Raw genomic sequence first — 13,446 nt, forward strand, 5'->3', positions numbered from 1 at the left:
ATTGTAAAAGAGATGTTCAGCTTAGTCCTCATCTAATTAGATAAGAAAATCTATTAGCTTCTCCTTTATGGGTCAGTTAAGCGTGGAGAGAGGTGTCTTGGGGCGTGCCACAGGAATCTGCACTTGACCCCTTTCAGTAATGACTTGGACACACTAAGAAGATTCTCTTGCCAAGTCTGTGGTTAATACAAAGGTTGGGTACTTAGAAGAATACCTAATGTGTTGAATGAAGACAACCCAAATTCAAACATACCTCGTGAACTTTTGAGTTGAACCTAACAAAATAAAAGTTAAATAAACTCCTGCACTGAAGTTCAAAAACCAAGGATGAAAATTAAAGTGATTCTTCATATGAAAAGCTTTCTGAATTGTGTTATTCATTCATTGTGCAATGACAGTATAATGTGGTTATCAGGAAAGTAAATGCAATATTCTGCCACATTAACAAAATATATTGTCACTGATAAGAAAAGTAAGAGACCAATTGTTCTCTGGATTTAACTCGCTTACTAGGAAAACTAGAAGGATCTATTGACTATTATTTTTTAAGGAAAGCAACCATGATAGTTAATGATTACATCATAATGTAAGTCTGATTGTATCGAACCTGGAAAAATAAACCCTGTGCATATGGTTACATAGTGAAAATTAATTCTAAATAGTTGGTTTTGTCTAGTTCCAGAGGTAGAAAGTAATGCCAGTGTATGGAAGACTCTAAGGTCAAATTTGGGTCTGAATAGAAAGAACTTTAAAAATATATATTGTTTAAAGTCAAGATGAGCTAATTTAATAGGTAGTAAATTCCTTGCCCCTAAATTGGTTCAAAAATTAAATTCCCCCCTTTGAAGCCTTTTCAGAAAAGAGTCCTTTCTAGTGTTTGAATGATGTCTAAATACCTTAGGTCCCTATGCTTCTCCAAGACCCGACTCTATAACAGAACAGGATCTTGATGAGGAGTGAAATCTGCTATTAACCTATTTATTGCCCATAATACTCACTAACTTTATGACTTCAGGCAAGTTACTTGATGTTGCTACCTTTAGTTTCTTTACTCACAGAGTGAAAGTATTAATAGAATCTGCCTCTTAGGGTTTTTGGAAGGATTAAATGAGTCAATATATGTAAATCAGTTAGCACAGTGCCTGCTTATATGGTAAGCATCCAATGTGTATTTGTTGTTATAACCGCAGACAGCCTGGTAAAAGGTTTGTGGTCTTTCTGTCCTGGGAGACAGTCCTGGGTCCTCATTTTAATACTTTTATTTTCATGGACTCCCAGGCCCTGTTGGTCTTGGGAAATGATAGTAATGGCCAAGATTTTATTACATTTTGGTTACCCAAAACCTGAACACACTATCTTCTTATCTTGAAATTATTCTGATTTTTTACTTTATTTCCCCCCTTAATTCCCATTGGCTAAAAAAAGTAGGAACTCTTACTAAATATAATAACTACATCAGAGCTCCTACAAATGACAGGGAAGGTTAGAGCCCTATACTCTGGCTTATTACAGATGTGCCCAAGTGGTGGTTGGGTTTTCTTTCATTTTGTTCTGCTTGACCAGCAGCTGGAAATCCCTGAGTGAACACAGTAAAAGAATTTCACCTTGTGGCGCTGCCAAAGGAGTCATTGAAGTTTTACGGTCTGATGTGTGTTGTGCAATAGATGAATGAGAATCAAATGAATGGCATGTGACTTGCTTGGTCCTTCATCTGCTGCACACTTCTGTTTTATTAAGATTAGTCCTCCTGAGACGTTAAGTACAGCTTTTCTAGAAGCCGTGCTTTGGCGAAGTTTCTCTCATTGCTATGAAGTTGTGTGCCAAGAAGAGATAACGGCTATAAAAATTTAATAGGTACAAGAAACGTCTCTGTGTAAGTATAACTAACTGTCAGACCCTTTTCCCCCCACTGGAGTAAGTGAGAAGACCAGGAAAAAAGAAAGATCATGAGACCCATGAGGTTGAGGTTTGCTGAGCCAGCAATGACTCATAAAAGTTGGACTGTTTTAATAGCTCTCAACTGGAATTATATTATGGTTTCTGTAATCTGAAGTAGCAGTCCGTGCTTGAATCTTTTCCTAATGAACATAAGTCTTTGCTTATGTAAATTCAGTTAGGAAAAAAGACTCAATTCAGGTGATCAGCTTTGTTTGTCTAAATAAGATACTAACTTCACCTTTTAGTGGTTTGAGGATGGGAAGGTTGCTTTTAGGAAAACTCAATGATGTCCTGTTGTGTTTAAAAAACAGAAAGTTGTCGGCCAAGTGTGGCTCGGTGGTTGAGCATTGACCTATGAACCAGGAGGTCACAGGTCGTTCCCCAGTGGGGGGCCATGCGGGAGGTAGCCAGTCAATGACTCTCTCTCATCATTGATGTTTCTATCTGCCTCTCCCTCTCCCCTCCTCTCTGAAATCAAAAATATATTTTAAAAATCAAAAACTAGATAGAAACTCCTGACAAATTTAGGTTTGGTGAATATTTACATGTAAATTTCATGTTTAATCATTTTGAATTTTTAGTTTGAATTCAAGGTATTAAGCCAGTGGTTCTCAACCTTGCTAATGCTGCGACCCTTTAATACAGTTCCTCATGTTGTGGTGACCCCCAACCATAAAATTATTTTCGTTGCTACTTCATAACTGTAATTTATCTACTGTTATGAATCGTAATGTAAATATCTGATATGCAGGATGTATTTTCATTGTTACAAATTGAACATAATTAAAGCATAGTGATTAATCACAAAAACAATATGTAATTATATATGTGTTTTCTGATGGTCTTAGGCGATCCCTGTGAAAGGGTCGTTTGACCCCCAAAGGGGTCGTGACCCACAGGTTGAGAACCGCTATACTAAGCAAAGGTATAGGGGCCAGAAAATTATTACAAAATGTATGAAGTGTTGTACATTTTTCACTTACACTCTATTCCACCAGTGGTTTCGAGAACTCTGGTCTCTCTGTGCATCTCTTAGTTCCCTTGCAGGCTTTGCTTCAGTCTCACTGCTGGGCCCTCCCTCTTCTTTTGTCCTCAGATGGATTTCACTCCAAATTACAATCTTCAACATATCAGAGTTTCATTCTCAGTCTATATACATTTCTTGGATGAAGAATCTTTCTTCAGAGAAAACAATACAGAGAAGTTCAAAATGTAAAACCAAAAACAGAGTTGCACTAGTGAATGAGGTGACCCTCCCCCATAAATTTTGATATAAATAATTCTAGGATTCCATGAAACTCAATTGAAAACTGGTGGCCAGACTTCATGGTTTCAGCCATTCCTTATATATTATTGTCACCCATATCTGGGCTGCTGGGATAGTCCTCTAACATTCCCATTTTATATATTCAGTGGTCAACTGGGAATTCTTTTTCTAAACATCCTGTAATAGTTATCTTTCTAAAGCACAAATCAGATCATGACCTTTATTTATTTACATACTTCCATAGCCTTTATTGAATGCAAAGTCTCAATTCCTTAACACAGCCTTCAAGGGCTCACAGAATCTGACCATACTCCATCTAGTTTCATCTCACCATTATCTCCACCTGCTCTGCTTATGGTACCACCCCCATATCTACTTTCTACCTCTCCATCCTCATTCGTACTCTACTTACAGTGAAGCTCCTCATCTCCTCTGTGAGTTAAAATATACTTACCTTTGAAGTTTCACTTTACCTTTGTGAAACTCCATTTCTTGCTTGCTGTCACTTAGTATGTATTTATTTTTTTATCCATCGATCCAGGAAATTCTTCTGTAGTATCTAGTAGTTTGTTTCATATAGGCTTAAAACATGTGATTTTTTTAAAAATTGACATCAATTCATTGAAAGACCCTTGAAGCATTTTGACTAAATTTTCCCTACATTGAACATCACTCGGACAACTGGTAAAGTTTCAGATTTCTCTTGGAGTCACCTGGTGGTTTGCTTCTCCAGGAGGGAGAACTCTGCGGTTGATGCAGACCAGAATAGAAGACGCTGGCCAGTACGCTTGTGTCGTAAGGAATGCAGCTGGTGAAGAAAGAAAACTCTTTGGACTTTCAGTATTAGGTATTTATATAAACTGCAGTATCTAAAAAAAAAAAAAAAATCAAATTGGCTTAAGTGCCTTCTGGAACCAGAGTTAGAATTTATCTACAGCTTGATCTCACATTTATGTATTCTTTGGTCCCTGGAAACGCTGTTGAAAAGAATTCAATGTTATAGTGATTTGAAGATAATCATTTGGGTTAAAATGGATAAAACTTTATATCTTGTTTGTTCACAATTATTCAATAATATGCTAAGACTCTCTGATAACTTGTTTAATAGGAGTGCTGCTTAGAGTAGGAAAAATAAAGGTTTAGTAAATGTTCTTACTCACTGATTTGTTGACATTTTTATCTGGACTTTATGATTTATTTTACAATAAAATTCACTATGTAATTGAATTCATGACATATTACTTTATAATATATCATAAAAATGGAGTTAATCAAAATAATATGACATTATTCTAGTAATCAATTAATGAGAATTTGGGGTTTTGCTTTAAAGGTTATAGCGAAATAAAAATATGAACCTAGATCTCTCTAAAGTAACAGCCCTGTGGTAAGAATTATTACTTTTTGTGTTTGGTATTTTTTCAGTGCCACCTCACATTGTGGGTGAAAATACATTGGAAGATGTGAAGGTAAAAGAGAAGCAGAGTGTTACACTGACTTGTGAGGTGACAGGTAAGGGCCTGAGCCCTCTGCTTCTCCTTTCCCCCCACCCCTCACTGGTTATTCATTGCCTCCACTACATATCTTACTTAGCTGAGAAAAATTCAAGCTGCTGTAATATGTATTTGAAATGAGGGGAAGGAAAGAAAAAGGAAAGACACACTGGCCTTTTCTTTCAGTTCAATAAACCAAATTTTTTAATCTACTCTTTGAATGTAGGGTTTCTCTGCCTCATCTCTTCTTATTTTGTTTTCCTCTCTGTTGGTTGAAGGCTGTACCTCCTTTTCTCTTCCTGTTTTCTCAAATTGCATTTCAAATAAATAAGTAGGAGTGTTGGTGGGAAGGTGGCATTACTGATACTGGGGATTACCCCAAAACAAAAGTCTCACCATTTGTTAAGACATTTCATTTTCAGGTTTTTTATTTGTGAATTTTGCAGCTTTCCTCCTGTTGCTGATTTCTAGTTTCAATCACTATGGTCAGAAAAGACTCTTGGTATGATTTCAGTCATCTTAAGTTTGCTAAGACTAGTTTTGCGGTCTAAGATATTATCTATTCTAGAAAGTGTTCCATGTGCCTTTGAGAAGAATGTCTACTCTGCTGTTGTTGGATGGAATACTCTGGACATGTCTGTCAGGTCTATGGTGTTTTTCAAATCCTCTGTTTTGCTATTGATCCTCAGACTGGATGATCTGTCCATTGTTGAGAGTGGGGTATTAAAATCCCCAGCTGTTATTGTAGTGCTGTATACTTTTCCTTTTAGATCTGTTAGTATTTGCTTTTTATATATAGGTGCTCTGCTATTGTGTGCATAAATACTTAACTGTTATATCTTCTTGATGAATTTACCCCTTTTTCATTATATAATAACCTTCTTTGATTTTGACCACTTTTTAAAGTCTGTATTGTCTGATAATAAGTATAGCCACCCCTGCATTTTTTGATTCCCATTTTCTTTAAATATCTTTGTACATCTGTTCGCTCTCAGCCATATGTATCTTTAAAGCTTTGGTGAGTTTCTTGTGAGCATATTGCGACATCTTGTTTTTTTTTTATCCATTCAACCATTCTGTCTTTGTATTAGAAGTTTTAATCCATTTACATTTAAAGTAATTAGTAGTAGGCAAGGACTTACTATTGCTATTTTGTTTATTGTTTTGTAGATCCTTTGTTCCTTCTTATCATGCTCTTATTTTGTGATTTGATGACCTTGAACAGTTCACAGATTCTTTCTCCTCCTTGATCAAGTCTGTTGTTGATGCACTCTTTTAAAGTCTTCTATTTAGTCCATTTGTTCTTTAACTCCAGAATTTGTTTGGCTTTGTTGATGACTTCTTTTCCTTTGTTGGACTTCTCTTTTTGTTCATGCATTTTCCTAACTTTGTAAAGTCGTCATTTTTGTGCTTCACTGAACTTCTTTGAGAGGACTATTCTGAATTCTTTCTCAGACAGTTCATTGATCTCCATTTCTTTATGGACAGATATTGGAGCTTTATTCATTTCCTTTGATGGGATCATGTTTAACCGTGTGTTTTTTTATGTTGGTATCTGTGCATTTGAGTAAAGGTTCTCTTCTTCCAGACTTCGCAGGCTTATTTCAGCAGAGACAGCCCTTCACCAGTCAGCGCAGCTTGGAGCTCTGGGCAGGTTAGCTGGTTGTGTCCTTGGCCAGGTGGAACTCTCTGTTAGGCTCTGGGTGAGGCCACTGCCTGAGCTTTGAGGTTGGGGTGGGTGTTGCTGTTGGCTAGGAACAGTTGGACAGGACTGTTGGCTTTGTTCCCTGCACACATGCAGCTGTAGAATAGGCTCCATCATTGCCTGGATTCCCAGGTAAGACTTCCTAGTCGGGCAGGCCTGGTTGCTGTCCTCAGCAGTTGGGCAGGCAGTTGCTTCCCTGCTCGGGGAAAGTTGCTCCACAGCCAATACAGCCGAGCCTTCCAGTTTTACTATAATATCATACTATCCATCTTTCCTAACATAACTTTCTTTATGGTTTTAAATTATCAATTTAAAAAAATCTCTTCGAGTAATTTAAAATTTAATATTGAACATAAGTCCCATGTTAAAATAAAAATAAAATACATTTACCTACAGGCTATAAATATTAAAGGAATCATTACTTTATATCTCTACCCATCTATAGATCTATGCTGGAATCCCGGTATAAACTCAAAATATCTGCTTATTAGATTATTTAATTAAATGTTTTTCCTTTTATATAGTTATCAAGATTATAAAATATTATTTTAACAATTAATATGAAAGCAAAGGTATCGTGAACTACATGCTCCATTCTTTTTTTAAGTGTATTTTACTCTGAAATCATTTCATTTTAATAGTCTAAGGCAGTGGTTGGCAAACCGCGGCTTGCAAGCCACATGCGGCTCTTTGGCCCCTTGAGTGTGGCTCTTCCACAAAATACCACATGCGGGCGTGCACGTACAGTGCGATTGAAACTCCGTGGCCCATGCGCAGAAGTCGGTTTTCGTCCTGGGCGAGTCTATTTTGAAGAAGTGATGTTAGAAGAAGTGGGGGTACGTTCGCTGAGGTCAACCCCTCAGATTGAGGACGTTTTTAGCAAAGGCCAGCTTAGGAGTACCCTAAATAAATTAATAACAGTGTACCTACCTATATAGTTTAAGTTTAAAAAATGTGGCTCTCAAAAGAAATTTCAATCGTTGTACTGTTGATATTTGGCTCTGTTGACTAATGAGTTTGCTGACCACTGCTCTAAGGTCTGATAAAAACTAATCTTCATTTGAAAATTATTTTTAAGTTTTGTACATTTTTATCATAGCATGCTTATTATTATTATACATTAGGTTATGCTTAAAATTTACTTTGGTATGAATGGTTACTGCATTGTTTCAGAAATGGGATATTTAAAAAGGCAAATGAGTAAAATGCCTTCTTTCAGTTGTTACTTGTAGACATGTGAGCATAGCCAGCTCTCAGAAATGGCTTTTTGTTACAGGGAATCCAGTGCCAGAAATTACATGGCACAAAGACGGGCAGCTCATCCAAGAAGATGACACCCATCACAGTATGTCTGGTGGCCGTTTTCTTCAAATTACCAATGCCCAGGTGTCACACACTGGAAGATATACATGTTTGGCTTCTAACACAGCTGGTGACAAGAGCAAAAGTTTCAGTCTTAACGTGTTAGGTAGGTAGAAGCATTGCTTCAAGTCTTGAAGACTCAGACATGACCATAGGCTAAATTCTCTTCTTTTTATGTTTATTAATATTTCTATCATAGGATTTCATTATTTAAGGAAGACCAGTGCTTGCAGACATTTGCTGTGTGTTTTTTTTTTATTTATTTTATTAATGAGTTCACACATTCATTCATTCATTATATTTGGAATACGTATTATGTTCTAGGTACTGTGTTTTATGCTGGGTACACAACTATGAACAAGATAGATGTTAAATAAGCAATAATAAAGTATAAATATATGCGGGTCAAAGAGAAGCAGGTCAGAAGCAAAAGGGGGCTCAACCTGAGATATCCTATCCATTCTTTGTGGGACTCTGCCATTATTGGCAATTGTCTGTACTGAAATCTATGTTTGCTACCTAAGATGGCAAAGGCTACACTGTTGGTAGATCGAACAGTTATTTTTTCAGTCGGACTCTTAATGGTTTGAACACTATCACTTTCTCCTTGACAGTGTTCTTCCCTAGTTACCCTTGCATACCTTTGGTTGCTCCCTTTCTCTGTCTCTGATAGACTCTTATTTAATCTATCTCCTAAACATTAAGTCCCCATCTCTTAAACGTTTTGCCTTACTTCATTGCTCATTTTACTCCAGATATTCTCTTCAAATAATAAACTTAACTCCAAGAGGTTTGATTATCCTATAGACTGGTGACCTTTTAATCCATACCTGCGATCCAGATCTTTCTCCCAAGGTTTGGATTTCTATATACAATTTCTTGTTGGACATTTCTCTTGGGACTTCTCTTGGGCACTAAAAAGTCAAGATATTCAGACCTGAACAAACCATCTTTCAATCCTAAATGAGCAAATCTTTCTGTATTTTTTATTTATGTTGCTTCACTGCTGTTTATCTAGGTTCCCAAGCAAGAACATTGGAAATTATCTTTGACTTTGGTTTCTCATAACCCCCAAATTCTATCATCAGGTCCCATAAGTTGACTTCCTAAATATATTTTTTAGGTGCTCCCTCCTCTTTATGCCTGCTTTAAATGCTCTAGTTCAGTCCTTTGTTATCTTTTATGAAACAAATGGACCTGTCTCTGTTGCCCTTGCTTCCATATTGACCCCCATGAATCCATCCTCTGTACGTATTTCTGGCTTGCCCCTTATTGTTTATACTCCTCTGCTCCCAAATGTGTTGTTCCCTCTTCCTATTTCTCTGCCTTCTTTCACCTTTTAACTAGCACTATCCTTTAAGCTCACTTTGAAATCTCCTTTAGGAGGCCTTCCTTGAGGGGAGTCCTCACACCTCACGCCCTAGATTTTATTGAATGCTATGTTTCTATATATCCTGCACCAGAGTTCCCATTATTGCCCTTATCACATTGGGTCATGATTCCTTTTTAATGTCATTCTTTCCATTACCCTGTGAGTCTTTTGAGGTTCTCACTGCTTTTGTGCAGAATAAGAACAATAATCAGTTGTTCTCTGAAATTGTTAGAGAATGGAATTACACAAGTAAGTACAACGGAAATTTAGAAATGCACAAATAGAGATTTTCTAAATATAGTTCTTTAAATTTTAAATCTTTTTTAGTATCTCCTACAATTGCTGGTGTCGATAGTGATGGCAGCCCTGAAGATGTCGTTGTTATCCTTAATAGCCCCACATCCTTGGTCTGTGAAGCTTATTCATATCCTCCAGCTACCATCACCTGGTTTAAGGATGGAACTCCTTTAGAGTCCAACCGAAACATTCGTATTCTTCCAGGTAATTAGTTTCCTTCAGATGCCTGAGGTGCATTTGTGCCATCTACTATTGTAGAAAAGCAGCATCATTGGAGTTTTGTTATTGACGTATTTATGTTCTTGGTTATGTTATGTTCTATTGATATTTTAATTTATAAAATTATTTGTATATGTACTGAAATCTAAGGTATCTGAAATTACTTTTTGAAAGACTAATAAAATATCTAAATAAAAAGGCAAATAAATACCACAATGTAATTAATTGCTAAAATATGTGGAATGCCAAAAAAAGATAGAAATTTATTTGTTGTTGAATTACGCCTTGAAGGTTAGTATTTCAATTGAGTTTATTTATTCCTCACTAATACCTGGCAATATGTATGAAAATAGAAAGAATTAAAAAGTATGATCACTGGCTTTAAGAAATTTACAGTCTTATGTGGAGGAGAGATAAAACATGTGAAAGTTAATTAACAACATGAATGCATGAATACTCATGGGTTATGGATAGTCATGGGGCATGATTAATGGAATAGTCACAAGTTTTAGAGGAGTCACAAGATGGAATGGCCAGTGTGAGCTGAAGTGGTTAGGAAATGCTTAGCTGCAGTCAGAACTTGAACCAGACCTTAAAGAAAAGTTATAGAAATTCTTTGTTTGGAAATGAACTAGGAGAGATTTCAGATCCATCGCAATGACTAAGGTGGGAAGGGTATAAAGTGAAAATAGCCTATTTATGTGCAAGTAATAATAATTATACTCCTCCCTCCCAAACGAGTGGAGACAGTATGTTATATGTGTGTTGTGTATGTCTGCTACACAGAGGGGGGCAGGTAGGAGGAAAGGTCAGGAAGGAAGGTTAGAGTCATGTTTTGAATGCCTGGATTAAAGAGTTTTGACTTTACTCTTTAGTCAATTGAGAACCATTGAAGATGTTTAAGGAGAAATGTACCATGATAAAAACTGTATTTTAGCAAGACCAACCTCTACTGATAGGCCAGGTAGATGAGAAGGAGAAGATGACTAAGAGGGAGAGACCTCGTTATAAAGAGAGTGAAATAGGGACCTTAGCTAGACTGAGTACTGAGGCATGGGAGAATCAGAATGAGCCTGAGGTGGTCATGCAGCAGCCATCTGTTTTGTACTTTGTCTTGTGTTCAATACCTATTACAGAATTGGCATATAGAAGAAAAATATACCAATAGTAAGAATTAAAACCTTGGTAGTTTGTGCATGCTCTGCCGCCGCCGTAATTTCAAAGATTCTTTGGTGTCCCATGATTTTTCAGGAGGTAGGACTCTGCAGATCCTAAATGCACAGGAGGACAATGCTGGAAGATACTCCTGTGTAGCCACGAATGAGGCGGGGGAAATGATAAAGCACTTCGAAGTGAAGGTCTACAGTAAGTTCTGAGAGAGCACTATGCTTCATATTTTCCCCAAGTTGTCTCACTCTTCCAACTCTGTTTTTATGGGTCCATAATTATTTATACTCATTTTTAAAGTTTGATGTTTATGCAGCTTGCTTCATTAAGATGGATGTTAAATTAAACATGGTGCCCATGACCTCGATTGCTTAACGATGTAAAGGGCCCGATCAGTCTGCTCACAAATATCTCGGAGAATTTTTCAGTGGCACTTCCTTAAGTTTCTCTGTTTTCCCTTCTGAATTACCCTCTGGGCTAAGTTATAGTACTTTTGTGCATAAAACTGTTGTTTGAATACATATGCTCTCATCAGCAGTGTAGGACGAGTTCATCAGTGTCTTTGGACAGATCCACTGTACATTGACCTATAAATAGAAAGCAAAGCTAGCCATCAAACCTCAGAGGGAAGGTAGGGGAGGGCAGGGGTAAAGGGGAGAGATCAACCAAAGGACTTGTATGCATGCATATAAGCCTAACCAATGGACATAGACACCAGGGGGTTGAGGGCATGAATCGGGGGGGGGGGGGACGGCAATGGGGGGATAAGGACACATATGTAATACCTTAATCAATAAAGAAAAAATAAATAAAATACATTGGGGGAAAAAGCAAAGCTAATATGAGTATTAATAATACCAACATATCAAGATTTTGTTTTTGTTTTTTTAAAAGGGAGAATATCTTTCTGATTGTCTTTGGTTCTTTGAGTTGGTCTCTTTAATGACCAATAAAATGCATTTTATGGGTTATGCTCACACTGTGTCTGGGAACCTGAAACCAATGCAGCTAACTGTTCTGGAAAGGACATTAGCCTCGTTGTCAGTATTATAATGACAAAGGGAGAATGATATTTTCCTTCATAATCTGTATCTGAACACGACCCTTTCGTACGACCCTAACTTGGGTTCTTGATGAAAGGGAGCATAGAAAATGCTTCCGTTATTTCCTTGTTTTTTTTTGTAAAGTGATTCTCCATGTGATTTTCATGGTATTCCATGTATTTGAAAGAACCAATGTTTAATGGTTTAATATTTGTTTTTATGCAGTTCCACCCATAATCAATAAAGGGGACCTCTTAGGACCAGGTCTTTCCCCTAAAGAAGTGAAGATCAAAGTAAACACCACCCTGACCTTGGAATGTGAAGCCTATGCAATTCCTTCTGCCTCTCTCAGCTGGTACAAGGATGGACAGGCCAGTCACAAGATTTTTCATTTGCTAATGGTTTCTTACCGATTAAAGTGGTCAATTAAACAATAATACTAGTAAAACAGACACAAGTAACTCAGAGAATCAATGTGGTCTTAAAACTAGCACAATCTCATGCTCCTAAGAATATAAATCTGCAAAAAAAACAACCAAAAAACTTTAACTGTGTTCAACAATATTAGTATTATTCCATCATTGACGAGGGTTGTCTTTGTGTACATTAGCAGTTGTCCATGAAAATTCAACCACCTTCCCACTGGGGAACGGTTTTAGTGTTCTTTGGTTTTACATAGTAAATAAACTTCATAGAGAAGAAACACAAAAAAACAGTGCTAACCCAGCTTATGACAGGCATAACATGGGGACTGAGCTTAATCAGAACTTTCTGTAAACATCTTTAACTCTTTTACAAAAGGTAACATTTTTAACCTTCCAAGATGCAGGGGAAAGCTAGATGTAATGATTAAGTGCCCAACATAATTAATTAGGGGCAATGAGAAACTTTTAAAGAAAAAGCACATCTTTCAGTTATGTGATCTCTCAGACCACATACCCTCATTTCTAATTCTTCTTCCACGCATGTTTTAAAGAAATATATGCTGGTGTTTAAACCAAAATAGATGATTTTTCGTTGCTGTGCATATTGTGCTTACTAAGCTGATCTTTGTCCTGTTTTACACAAAATCAACCAAGTGGTCAGTTACATCCAGTTGTGGCAGTTCGGGTTCGAGTCATGATTTAAGATGCAGAAAGATATAGCTTTATTTTTTCAGATCACAGATGGATTTTGCAATACTGGCAACTAAAAAAAATCATCTCATAAAATAAGCAAGTTTCATCTGGAAACCATTACAAAAGGAAAAATAAGGAACTCCCACCATGTTCTGTTTACAGTTTCTTTCCTAAGTGCAAGCACACTTCATGGTACAATATTAAATCTATAGGAGTTTACTTGTTAATTCCTTTCACCTGCAAATCTTATTTTATTTCTAATTTTATCTAAAGGCTTTTCATTCATTGTGACTACTACACATGCACACACACACACATAAACACAAGCAAACACACGCACACATAAAAATTTGATAATGATTAGAATTGCACTAGGAATAAGACAGTTTTGTGTGGTTTTGAATTTTACACTGAGTAGTTAAATTACAGTTTCAAACCCAGACTCTGAAATTGATCCAATTGTTA

At 36.7% G+C, this 13,446-nt stretch overlaps 1 protein-coding gene across 1 annotated transcript in view; it reads left to right on the forward strand.

Moving 5' to 3' along the window:
* Window positions 1–13,446, forward strand: part of HMCN1 (hemicentin 1) — a gene marked incomplete at its 5' end in the record, with an annotated part of 289,007 nt that overhangs the window by 175,237 nt on the left and 100,324 nt on the right. Inside the window, 6 exons of the mRNA XM_081113289.1 lie at window positions 3,939–4,052; window positions 4,631–4,717; window positions 7,680–7,871; window positions 9,465–9,638; window positions 10,905–11,018; window positions 12,089–12,234. Coding sequence (XP_080969415.1) covers window positions 3,939–4,052; window positions 4,631–4,717; window positions 7,680–7,871; window positions 9,465–9,638; window positions 10,905–11,018; window positions 12,089–12,234 — 827 coding nt within the window. The remainder of the gene's footprint in view (window positions 1–3,938; window positions 4,053–4,630; window positions 4,718–7,679; window positions 7,872–9,464; window positions 9,639–10,904; window positions 11,019–12,088; window positions 12,235–13,446) is intronic.

Source organism: Myotis nattereri (assembly GCF_964212035.1).
Source record: "Myotis nattereri genome assembly, chromosome: 18".
In the NCBI taxonomy this organism is placed as follows: domain Eukaryota; kingdom Metazoa; phylum Chordata; class Mammalia; order Chiroptera; family Vespertilionidae; genus Myotis; species Myotis nattereri.